At 43.7% G+C, this 12,959-nt stretch overlaps 1 protein-coding gene across 1 annotated transcript in view; it reads left to right on the top strand.

The window, feature by feature from the left end:
- Positions 1-12,959, top strand: part of LOC135906039 (ribosome biogenesis protein BMS1 homolog) — a 163,011-nt gene that overhangs the window by 76,986 nt on the left and 73,066 nt on the right. Inside the window, exons 10-11 of the mRNA XM_065437185.2 lie at positions 4,371-4,468; positions 9,421-9,599. Coding sequence (XP_065293257.1) covers positions 4,371-4,468; positions 9,421-9,599 — 277 coding nt within the window. The remainder of the gene's footprint in view (positions 1-4,370; positions 4,469-9,420; positions 9,600-12,959) is intronic.

Genomic DNA, 12,959 nt, shown 5'->3' on the forward strand with positions numbered 1-12,959 from the left:
TCTGATGGTGCACTCGCACTAATCCGGTGCTTCGTTGTGAATGTGGAATGTTGCTGCTTTAGCTGCTTCAACTCTTTAGGCAGTGTGGAGAAGTGCAAACTTGCCCAAGCAGAAGAAGCAGGGTTTCTACCAACCGGAAAAACTGGGAATTCTCAGCGATTTTGAATAGCCTGGAAATACTCGGGGAAGACTCGGGGAATTTGTGCTTCTATCAGGGAAAATGATCTGCTTTTATTGAAAGGGAACGAAAGTCGCGGTAGTGGTGGCTTGAGTAACATAAAGAAATGGTAAAGAATCGTTTTTGATGCCATGTCTTTAGCTGGAGTTGCCAGTGCGCAGTCAACGAACGACTTTCTGGACGCCCGATAATTCGGACTGCTTCGTGGCACCACGACGTACCCCACAGAGTCAGTTTTTAAGAACATTGAAATTTCGGGCGCAAGAACCCTTCGCAGACCGATTTTCTGAGACATTTTGCCTTGACCACAGGTCCGAAACGGCAATCAAAGCCACCACAGCCGCCATTTTGATTACCTCGCCGCCTCGAACCGGCACTCTCGCAGGCAGTCCCACTGGCAGCCGCAGCCGACACTAGGCCTAGCAATGGCACTGACTCCACCTTTGTGGTTCTCGCGATTGGCTTCGAAGCTCGGAAAGCACCACACGTTGCATAATGTTGGTTCCCGAAAGTCGGCTTTGCCTCAATGCAGCAGTGTTACGTGCTGAAGCTTAAGCGTGGGAAGGGGCAATTGTCACAGGACACAGTATGTATTCAATGAGAGCAGCATTCTGGGCAAGTTGGTAATCCACTACTGAAGTATATTTGCGCAACAAAAGACACTGACGTAAGAGAATAACACACACCAAGCGCAAGCTTTCAACTGCGGAGTTGAAAGCTTGTGCTTGGTGTATGTTCTTCTCATTGTTCCACAGTAATACTTCAGTATGTATTCCTTAATTATATGCGCATGCACTCGCCGTCTCCTGTCACAGTACGAGCACCGATATGCCTAATAACTGTACTGGCAGGCCTTCAGAGCTTTTTTGAGATGTGCCTGTGGCAATTTGAGCCCTTAAGGGCAGTAAAAGACATGCATTCATTTTTTTAACTGATCGATTTTTCGGACATTTTTGCGGCCCCTAGGTAGTTAGAAAAATCAGACGTTGACTGTACAACTAAGAGGACGCTTCAAACGGTATGTGAAGCGAACGCGCTGCGGAAGGATGACGGCAACAGAAAGGACCTACGCATTGAGAAATACAGAAAAAAGCAAGCGTGTCGCCGCTTCTTGAAAGGAGCTTGCGCTTAAAAAACAAAATGTTGGCTAACACTGAAATGCAGGTGTCCCTCATACAAACCAAAATAAACTCTTTAAAGCATTCAAACGCAGCACTGAGCCATTATGCGGGGGCTGAGAGTATATCAAGACAGTTGAGGTTGGTAATTACCAGCTGTTGAGAGAGAATCTCACTTGTGACAAAGTTCGGACCTCATACCTATGAGCTTGCTATCAGTTAATAGGAATAGCTCATACTCTAAAAGATTTGCTTCTGTGTGCATCTCCTTTTCATTCGTATTTGAGAATGTTCAAATCGGTTTACAATGGGTTTCGCCATTCTTTTCGAAAATATTTTATTCGCTGTGCGTCTTACTAACCCCTCGCTTCCTTTTCTTTATGAATAAAGAAAAGGAAGGAAAAGGACTACTCCTTACTGTTCAAACTGGATTAAGTCACTATTAGAATATGATTAAGTTGTTTTTTAAAATTTTCTAACGTGCTTACTAGGAAGTGATGGCATCGGGCGACATTGTGTCAGCCCGTCTTGACATAAAACAAAGTTCTGTGTCACTCAAGAAATTTTTCAAAGGCACTCGGGGAAAACTCGGGGAATTTGGAAATGTCAACTTGGTAGGCACCCTCAGAAGATACATGACTAGTTTCATCAATAAAGTGCTTTTATGAATGGTATGTGCTTTTATGACGTCCAACCCATTAGCAGACTTATATCGAACTGATAGGCACATTTTGATGAGTTCAGTATAACCGGGTTTGACTGTACTCATTTTGTCTAGTGCGGTAAAGCACATCTGTCATATGGAATTCACATAAGACATTTACATCACTTTTTGTCTTTTGCCTGACTGCGCATATTGTTCTAGCTCATTTGTAGTTTTATATCTGTGTTGCGCCCAGGCGCATATCTTTGTTCTTGTTAGCCTACAAAATTTTATTTAATTGTTTATAAAATTAAGTTCCTTGCCTACCCAAATATAAATGTTTGCAACATACCGTGCACAGTATACCGTCCATGGGAAGGCAAGCTTAATTGATTGCTGTTGGCTTTGTGTCTTGCTTCACTGTCAACAGCACTTACTGACTGCATGGTAATAATAAGCTTCAGCAAATGGCTACAGATTACTGCTCTACTGCTCCAAGTGTTCTAAAAAGACAAATTTTTCTGCTCCGAAACTTCTCCAAAATGCTGGTGTGGCTGCTCCTAAACTGCTCCAGAACAGTTTTCCTGATCCAAAAATTGCTCCAAATCCTAAACTAGCTAGACCACCACTGACTTATGCGTTTAAAATTTCTTTCAACGAAGCAGTAATTTTCTTCAGATGGAGATAACAAATCCTTTTTGAGTTTGCCTCAAAGATTTACTCATCATTTTTTGCTTATTAGACCAAAATCTGATGGCGGGCAACATTTCTTGCAACTCAGCTGAATCAGGAGTTCAAAGCTGCCATTAGCTGTCAGCTACCACCTGGCAGTGCAGCAAACCAGCCACACTGCTGAGCCGGCGGCTACGCATGCACTCTACCGTTGCCACATCACACCGCACTCTGCCAACGCTTTTTGTTTGTGGACCATGCCAAAAAAAAGAAAATTTAAGAAGATTAGTTTTTGAATGCTGCGTAAAACACAATTACATGCAGTTACTAGTTTGTCACTTGATGATGCACTGTTCAGTTGGCTTTGCAGAAGCCTTCATAAAACAAAGTGGTACTTCCAGCAGAAAACTGTGTTCAAAAAAAATATTAAACGGAGGTTTGTTAGCTTTAACAGCCCAAGAAGCTCTGCAGACTTTTAGAACACTTCAGGCAACTGAAACTTTCCCTGTGGGCTTGTGTGAATAGCATACAATAAGTTAATCATTAAGCATACCAGCCATCATTTGTATGTTATGACAAAGTGCTTCATATAGTACAAGTGCTTACACAAGAAATACGCACTGCTGCTGCACAGACTGTGCCTAGTCCTTGAGTACCTGCCATGGGATGGTCCTACATATGTCATTACTATAGCTGTAACAAAGAGGGATCATTAAAATCTGATCTGCCATAAATAAACGTGTATAAAATTTAAATTTCACTTTCTCTTCTTCAACAGCCTGAAAGCTTCTTAATAGACTCAGTATTGTTCTTCGCTCCTCATTGTGTTTGCCTGACGCATGCTTCCATGCTTTGCGAATCGTCACATTGTGTTGACATGTATAGATTGTGCATTACCCAATTAGTTATTGCCAGCAGTCCGGGTTGGGTTTCTTGAATTCTAATGGAATCTTCTTGGAAGCATGTCAACATTATCCATTCCAACCTCAAGTGCATTAAAGTATATACAATTGGTGAACATGAGGCATACATGAGGCATGCCTCATACATGAGGCCTCATACATGCCTCATACCTCATGCTGCCTCATACATGAGGCATGAGGCAGCAGCAGGCATGAGGCCTGCTGTTGACTGACATGTTTCTTCTGACATCAATTTGAGCATTTGCATGTTACGTCTGCCTCAGTAACAGTTGTCATACTTGGCTTTCGATTCCTACACAACTAAGATTGACTATACCTTCAATTTTTTTAGGACTACCTTATTTTCAACCACTGCTTTTTGCACTGAGCTTTACTGCTGCATGTGACTAGTTGGTGAAGCAAAGGTTATATGTAGAGTAAATCATGATCACTTTATTATTAGGATTAGTAGCAGCCTTTTGATACTGAAAGCTAGATTATAATTTACTTCTTTAGTATTTGTGAGGGGGCATGAAATTATGGGGTTTTAAGTTCCAAAGCCACAATCTTGCTATTATAGAAATTTAGTAGGGGGCACTAGATTAATATTGGCAACTTGAAATTCTTTAGCATACAACCAAAACATAGCACACATGCAGTTTGATCATTCTGTGCCCATTCCATTCTACAGTTGCAGTAGAGCTTATATTTCGTTCTTTCTAATGAACTTCTCAGACTTGTCTATTATCTATATTTGCAAATTATGCAACAACTTTACTAATAAAGAATGCTTAGTATCATTGTCTAATATACTGGCTTTCACTAAAAGCAATTCATTGTGTACACCTTGCAGACAGGTACAAATGGAAGAAAACCATGAAGGAGAAGGCAGCTCAAGCCTTTCATGCTCGATCCCAGAAGCAACGGAACCTACAGTTTATAATCTATGGAAATGGTGAGATTTATTGTACTTTGACATTGCTGTGAATTTGCGATAGGGTTTGTTTGTGTGCTATTGGCAGATTTATAACTGGTTTGTGTGAAACAATTTTTCGCTTCCTTTGTGAATTTGCTTTGTTTGCATCAGCCAAGGGATGTGTAGGGATAGTTCAATATCAACTTTTTTTTTTTTTTTACCCTTTGAGGGTTTTTTCCATACATGTATGCTGCTGATATTATGTTTGATATTTTGTGCGCATTTCCAACTATGTGCAGTCTCCCAAAGTGATTTGAAATTGTTTCCACTTACCGGTGTGCAAAACTAAACTTGTTTAGCTCTGAGCGCTTGATCACGTGATCGCGCGCACGTCGTCTGCTACTTCTACGCATGTGTAAAGAAGATGCTATCGTTTTTTATGGCCACCACCGTCACATTTCCGGTAGCTTGGTGCTGCCAAAGTTCAGGGATACTAATCAGTTTTCTTTTTCATTACCTTCAGTTGCGGTTCGCATATTCCCATACACTGGGATGCGCGCAGTTGTGATTTTGGTATGGCTGCTCATGGTGCTTTTCGTGGTGACTGTTCGGCATTTCTTCTGCTGATTTGTTTTTGAAACAACAGTTCGTAGCCATAAATTTTGATAGATATTTTTCTCAATCTTGCTGTAAGCGCACTTGTCTGTATGTGTTGGTATGAGTAAAGCGTTTTCGAGACAAAATATCACTTGCAATAAATGTTTGCTGTATTCATGAGTTCTCCATCATTTCCTGCTACCAGAAACTGCAATAAGAAGAAATTGAGCATAAGGGCATGAGTTAAAAAAAAAAAAGCGACTCGGAGCGTTAATGCACATCAAATGTGAATGTTTAACTTTGGACACAATTTGAATATGAAATATTGAAATGCAGGTGCATTTTTTTCTTTTAAAGAATACAATTATTTTGTCAATACAAAGGGGATAGTAAAACATTCCAATGAAAGCATGTTGTTTCAACCACCAGTAACTCAGAAAGGAAATAATTTGCACTACCCTGCTAACGAGTGCATTATTCCAGGGCATTGATCATCATGAAACTCTGAGACATTTGACTACGATGGTCATCACATGGTGCGGTTCTTGTGTGGCGCACCCTAGTTGGAGCACAGAAAGCACTGCAATTGTGATGGAGAACTAGTGAGCAAAAGTGCTCCTAGCCTGCAACCAAAATAAAGCAGCAGAAAGCTTATCCCTCATGAAGGCACTATGAAAAACACTCCAGGAAGTTTTAGTATAATTGTTCTTTTTTTCCACTTTGCATTTTGTTTTGTTTGTGTATGTGTGGCGCAGCTGTGGCAAGCATTTCATTTCCATTCGGTCAGTGCAGCCATCCAGTTAGCTTGGTGTCAATGAAATAGTTAACCCTCTGTATAATTAAATTCTTGATATAACTAAGTATTCACTTTTCCTTACCTCTCGTCATAGAACACCATGTATCTAGAACCTCAATATAAGGAGGTGTGTTTGTATGCAATTTCAATATAATGAAATTTCGCTTCTGCCGCAAAGGAATGCCGAGACAATAAATGGAAACTTCTGTGGATGCAGACAGTCAAATTATTGAATTACAAGCTGCTGCTTGCAAGCACACCTCTCAAATCATGCGTGGTGTGACAAGAGCGAATGCCGTAGTGGAGCTGCATCATGTTCCATATAAAGCCCAAGTGTGATAACAACCTATCACGCCCTGCGCACTTTGCGCTTTAGGGGCAAGTGAAAGAAAGCGAGGTTGAGACAAAAAAAGATAGTGGCTTCACGAGTGACACCTTCCCGCGCGAGCAAAGGAAGAGAGGGGGAGGGGAGTGAGCTCGCGGTAACGCGATCAAGCTCGTGTGAGGGGTAACTTGGCGCGTGTCTTAGCCGTGGCTGCGCATGACTGTAAGCACGGCTGAGTGCATATGCAGCCATGCACCCTGCTTTAGAGGTAATCTGCCGCATGTACAAAGAGTGGGCGTGCCGAAACGGCATGGCCACCAGATGTATCTGCAAGAAAGAGACATTTGCATTGGTTCCTACATCACACCTGTGTTGTGCCACATCTTTTTATCTTCCACTGATCACTCTTTACACGATAGTTTTATTCATACTAACAATGCCACTGTCCCTGAAGTTTTTCGTTACATGGATGACTTCTTAAATCTTTTTAACAAGTAGTGCTCCATCTCGTATGAGCATGTGCAAAAGTGTGTTCTTGATGATTTTAAAACTTGCGGCAAACGGCTGTCCTTTGCATATCAGCGTCCAGAAGAAGGAAGGCTGCAGTTTTCGGTTTTTAGACTTGCGCCTGAAGTTCAGTGAATGCCACGCGTGCTTTGCATATTCCCCGCAAGCACAAAAACAGCTCCTCCAATACAAGTCGGCTCACTCTAAGTTAACAAAGAGAGGCATTGCAACATTCTGTTTGGAATCCGTGCTCCGGAAGCTATGTATTCACAATGTGCAAGCTAGTTTTGATCTACAATAGGGAAGGCTTTCTTGAGCTGGCTTCCCTGAGTCGGTTGTCTTGTCAGTAGCGGAAATTCTCCTCACGAAAATGAAGCACCGTGCTTACAAGAATGCCGTAGAAACCCTGGTGGGCACTCAGAGACCAGTAGTGATTCCATACATGCACAAGGTGACACATTGCCTGAAAAAAAGTAGCTACTTCGTTTAACGTGTCAATGATTTTTTTTAGCCCCCAGAAGCTTGCTCAGCTGAGCCGTTGCATCACTTGTGCAGACAAAAATGTGGGCTCTAAAAAGAACCATGAAAAGCATGTTCTCAAGTTTGCCAACAATGTTGTCTATGATATCCCCCTATTCTGCGGAAAATTATACATCGTCCAGACAAGGCGATGCATCAATGACTGACTCAGGGAGCATGCAAGAAATCTAGCCAATAAGTAGAAGACACACTTGCTTGCCATAGAAGTAGCTGTCCCACTTGTGAACCACGTTTTCGTAGCGTGAAAATTCTAGGCAAGAGCAAGCAAAAAACCGTCCGTGATACATTTGAGGCATTTTTTATCAGAAAAGCAGGTCAGGATTGTGTAAATGAAACATTCATTGCACTGTACAATGTAGAAATGAAATTCCTTTCGCGCCTGGTTTAATCACTTCCTGTTTGACAAATTCAATTTTTTCTTGTAATGATGTGTCTGTGCAGCTTGTCGATATATATACCTGTGGGTCTGGCTTCAATAAATTCAGTTGCTAGTTTGTGCCTGTGTTCATCTTCCTTTTTGTTGTGCTGTCTCGTTGTGCGCTATTTCAACATGGTTCTCATGACTAGTCAAGTATGAATTATGCAGGGAGGGTCAATTTCAGGATTATAATAAGAAAAGTTTTGGCCCATAGTAATTAGACGTACTGGCCCAGACCTTCAGTCAGGATTGAACTAACCGAAAAATCAAAATAAACTGAGCAAATACAGTGGAACCCTGAATTATACAACTTTTTCGGGACCGCGAAAAAGCGGCGTAAAATGTGGCCGTCGTAAAATTGGAACATAAATTATGCCTATAAAAATACTACTTATTTCTCGCGACGGATTTACGAGAAACTTCAATGTAAACTACTAACATACTCTGCAGGGCTTGGAAACCCAAATTACCAAAAAAGTAAATGCGATAAGAATTAATGCTGCAGTACAGGTACCAATCATGCTTTATTCAAACGAACCTTTACGGCACTCCACTGCCCACTGCCGCGATTCCCGCCAGCCGCCGCGAGCTTTAAAAAAAGTTGGCGAGTTTCTTTGGACCTTGTTTGATCCGTTAACCTAGAGCTTTCACTCGAGTTGGGAAACATCCAAAAGGAGGTTTTCTGCGGCGTCGCGTCAACAGATGAAGTTCCGGATGCTGTCTATGTGCTGTAGCACCTCGGTAAACGTGGTAGGCACAGGCAAGGCATCTGTGGCGTAGTCGTTGTCCTCGTCCGATGTCACAGCGGTGTCGGCACTAGGCAAAGCCTCCTCCTCCTCCGCATTGTCGTCAACCTCCACATACTCGGCGAAGGTCGTGGTGAGGTTTAAACACTTATCGTGGTCGGCGAAGCCTGCATCAGCATCGAGATTTTTGCGTCCCCAGCAGAGGAAGCAGTCTCTCGCTTAAAGCCACAGTGCTTGAACGAGTTAGCGATTGGGCTTCGCGACACTGCATTCCACGAACTGGCAATAAAATGCATGGCGTCGAGCACAGTGATCTTTTTTTCCAACTCGCTGCGCTCGATAGCCGCCAGCCGACGCTGCACTAACCGCTTGCGGTACCCTTGCTTGACTCACTTATTGATGCTGGCATCCAGCGGCTGCAGCTGGCTTGTGCAGTTGGGCAGAAAACATGTGCGATAAAGCAAGGCCTCTCCGCACTACCTTGTCGGCGGTCTGCTGCTGGGAAGCTGGAAGGAGAGAAACGCTTCCCCAATGCAACGAGAGGCAATGCCACTGAGAGGAAGGGGAGAAAGTGATTGTGGAGAAGAAAAGGCACTATTTCAGCACAGCGGGCGACGCGGGCAGCTGCTGGTGGCGGCGAGAGAAGCACTTCCCCAACGCGATGAGAGGCGACGCTGCCGAGAAGAGAGGGAGAAAGTGATTGTGGAGAAGAAAAGGCACTATTTTAGCACGGCAGAGGGCTGCTGGTGGGGGAGAGAGCAAAGAGACCCGCGGCACTTTCGTCTGCCGTTCCATCCCGCACTTCGCGAGGGTTGTCGTATAAGGTGAAAAAATTTCGTAGGATAACCGGTGTTTTTAATGCATTGCTTCTATTGGAACTTCGATGGGACTGCGCTAATCCATCGTAAAACCCGGGTCGTTGCAAAACCGGGGGACGTATAACCGGGGTTCCACTATACATAAAAGTCTACTGTACTAAGCTTGCCAACAAAACTTGCATGAGGCTTACTATGGGCTCTTGCCACTGTTTTGCAACGTTAAGACGTATGGCTCGTATTTCAGAGGTTGATTACAAGGAGGAAGAGAAAGAGGAAACTGAAGACACGGCAGACTTTCTTGGAGAGCTGTTCCGGAAAGTGAAAAAGCAGGAAAACACACAAGCGGAGAAACGTTCTTGGGATGGTGTGGAGAGCACCCGGTGTATGTTCACGGAGACTGATGCCCTCGTCAAGGATGAAGAGGTAATAGCATGTACCAACCAAGTTGAAAAAGTCTTGCCCTGCATGACACTTTTGTATTTTTTATCAAGTGTTCTTTTAGAAAGTCTTGAACTGCATAAGGAGTGCCAAAGGCAATATGGCTTTGCAGTTGATAGGTGATATGGTTTGCGTACTTGTGTTCAACAGCAGTGGTCCAATCGAAGCTTAAAGGGCCCCTAAACACCACCTGCGACACTTTTACCACATTAAACATGTACAGTGAAATCTTGATATAACGAACTTCAAGGAACCGCGCCAAATTGTTCATTATTCTAAAAGGCCATTATAGTGAAAGCCCCCAAATTAACCATTCTGCCCATCAACGCATCCATTCATCAGTTGTCACTGTACGAGCTATCCACGAAAATGCTGCTGTTGGCTCTCTGTCCACGCTATTGCTATTTTCCATATACAGTCAAACCCCGTAACAACGAACACCACATTAACGAACATTTCAGATTAACGAACTTTTATGAAATCCCGTGCCGACTGCTTATAGTTTCAATGTAAAAATATTTCACTACTACGAACTTCAGAATAACGAACATTTCAGAATAACGATCGTTATTTAATTTCCGTGTCATCTTAACAACACCTCAGTACTACGAACTCATATCCCGAAATGCGAGGATTCTTAGATTTCAGTGTATCCGTCACGGCAGTCGGAGCTCTAAGCTAGCAGACGACGCAGCGCGAAGAGCGGGCCGCCTTGCAACTTGCTTCCCGCAAAAACCTGAGATGGCGCGGAAGGAGAAAGATGCGGGCGGAGACTTTTTTTTTTTCCTTCTCCGTTGTGGAGGCAACGACGCACCAGGTTTTGTGAGTGGAGAGGCGGGGAGCATGGGCTCGTAAAACCTGAGACGGTGCGGCAGAAGAAAAAAAAAGTAGTAATTAACGCTGAAGTGGGCCTTTTTTTTTTTTTTCCTGTTGCGGAGGTGATGACGCATCACGTTTTTCTTGCTTGTTTTCTCAGTTGTTCGCCTGCTGTCACCCGTATCAGGCCTGTCCATCTTGTTTTTCTTCTGGTTATATTGTTGTGTTAGAAGTGCGTGCCGGCGTTCGCGTTGCCATGAGCTCAACAACTCTAACCACGGCGAAGAAGCGAAAGCAGTTTTCTTTGAGCGAGAGAGTAGAGATTCTTCGCGAGATAGAAGACGGGAAGAAACAATCCGTCGTGGCTAAAGAACGTGGAGTGGCGCGGTCGACGATCGCGACGAATCTCAAAGATAAGGAGAAAATCTTTAAGCACCAGCAAGAATCTTACTGCACGTTACGGCAGCACCCGAAGACCGCGACGAGTCCGTGTCGGCCACAGATGCGTTGGACTGCTTGCGAAAACTCCGCATATTTATAGCCAAAAGCGGCACAGCGACCGAAGGCGTGCATAAGAATGCGGACGGTCTGGAATCGTTCGTGCTGCAGAGTCTGTGCTGCACCCGTCAGAAGACGATCACGGACTATTTCAAATAAATGTGCCTTGTCTGACGATCACGTGTGCATTGTGTGAGACACGAGTTCAAGGAGGTACCGTTTCAAAGGTAGGGCGCTTGCGTTACTGAAATGCTATTGTTATGGCTAATTTTTGGGCTTTCACTATAACGACCTTTCAGAATAACGAACATTTTCCCGCGGTCCCCTGAAGTTCGTTGTACCGAGATTTCACTGTATGCCACACACCACCAAAGCATCATACCGTAAGAGTCATCATCATCAGCCTGGTTACGCCCACTGCAGGGCAAAGGTTTTTCCCATACTTCTCCAACTACACCAGTTATGTACTAATTGTGGCCATGTCCCTGCAAGCTTCTTTCTCTCATCCACCCACCTAACTTTCTGCCACCCCCTGCTACACTTCCCTTCCCTTGCAATCCAGTCCGTAACCCTTAATGCCCATCGGTTATCTTCCCTCCTCATTACATGTCCTGCCCATACCCATTTCTTTTTCTTGATTTCAACTAAAATGTCATTAACTCGTGTTTGTTCCACCACCCAATCTGCTCTTTTCTTGTCCCTTAACGTTACACCCATCATTCGTCTTTGCATAGCTCGTTGCGTTCCTCAATTTAAGTAGAACCCTTTTCATAAGCCTCCAGGTTTCTGCCCCGTACGTGAGTACTGGTAAGACACAGCTGTTATACACTTTTCATTTGAGGGATAATGGCAACCTGCTGTTCATCATCTGAGAATGCCTGCCAAATGCACCCCAGCCCATTCTTATTCTTCTGATCACTTCAGTCTCATGATCCGGATCCGCGGTCACTACCTGCCCTAAGTAGATGTATTCACTTACCACTTCCAGTTCCTCGCTACCTATCGTAGACTGCTGTTCACTTCCGAGACTGTTAAACATTACTTTAGTTTTCTGCAGATTAATTTTTAGACCCACTATCCTGCTTTGCCTCTCCAGGTCAGTGAGCATGCATTGCAATTGGTCCCCTGAGTTACTAAGCAAGGCAATATCATCAGCGAATTGCAAGTTACTAAGGTATTCTCCATTAACTCTTATCCCCAATTCTCCCCTATCCAGGTCTCTGAATAGGTCCTGTAAACACACTGTGAATAGCATTGGAGAGATCGTATCTCCCGGCCTGACGCCTTTCTTTATTGGGATTTTGTTGCTTTCATTATGGAGGACTACGGTGGCTGTGGAGCCACTATAGATATCTTTCAGTATTTTTACATACGGCTCGTCTACACCCCGATTCCGTAATGCCTCCATGACTGCTGAGGTTTCAACTGAAGAGTAAGAGTGGTGCACGCAAAAGAGATGTTTATGGCAGGAAGACCACCAACAACGAGGAAGCTTCGTGTCGCATCCACAGCACAATGTTTCGTTTGTTTTTCACATTCCTTGTCATGGACACAGCAGCTGTCTCGCTTGAGGCAGACACCTGAACTACAGACGATCCCGGATATGTCAAACTCAGATATTTCAAATTATTGTCTATATCAAACAGTTGTAAAATCTCTTGTAGATTCCCTACAAAAGTATAGTTATGGACTGCGCATACATCGAACTCCCTTTCACTGTCACATTCAATATATAGTACTATCAGACAGTGTGTTTGCCCCCCCCCCCCCCTCCTTCTGTAAGTGCGCTTCTAATGGAGATGCAATCACTCCTTACATTGCTGCACCAAATTGTTAAAAAGCTGCCTGTGGCAGGTAGCAGAATTCTTACCCTTGATCTAAATTACTTGATGAGGCAGCCATTACTTCTGCGGGAAATCTAAATGCTTGATTGAATTAACACTTAGGCTTATGAACCTTGCGGCACATATTACCTTACGGCACATATTTCAATCTACGAATTGTAGCTAAGGAGTATGCATGCCTTGTAGA

Source organism: Dermacentor albipictus, chromosome 1, assembly GCF_038994185.2.
Source record: "Dermacentor albipictus isolate Rhodes 1998 colony chromosome 1, USDA_Dalb.pri_finalv2, whole genome shotgun sequence".
NCBI lineage: Eukaryota > Metazoa > Arthropoda > Arachnida > Ixodida > Ixodidae > Dermacentor > Dermacentor albipictus.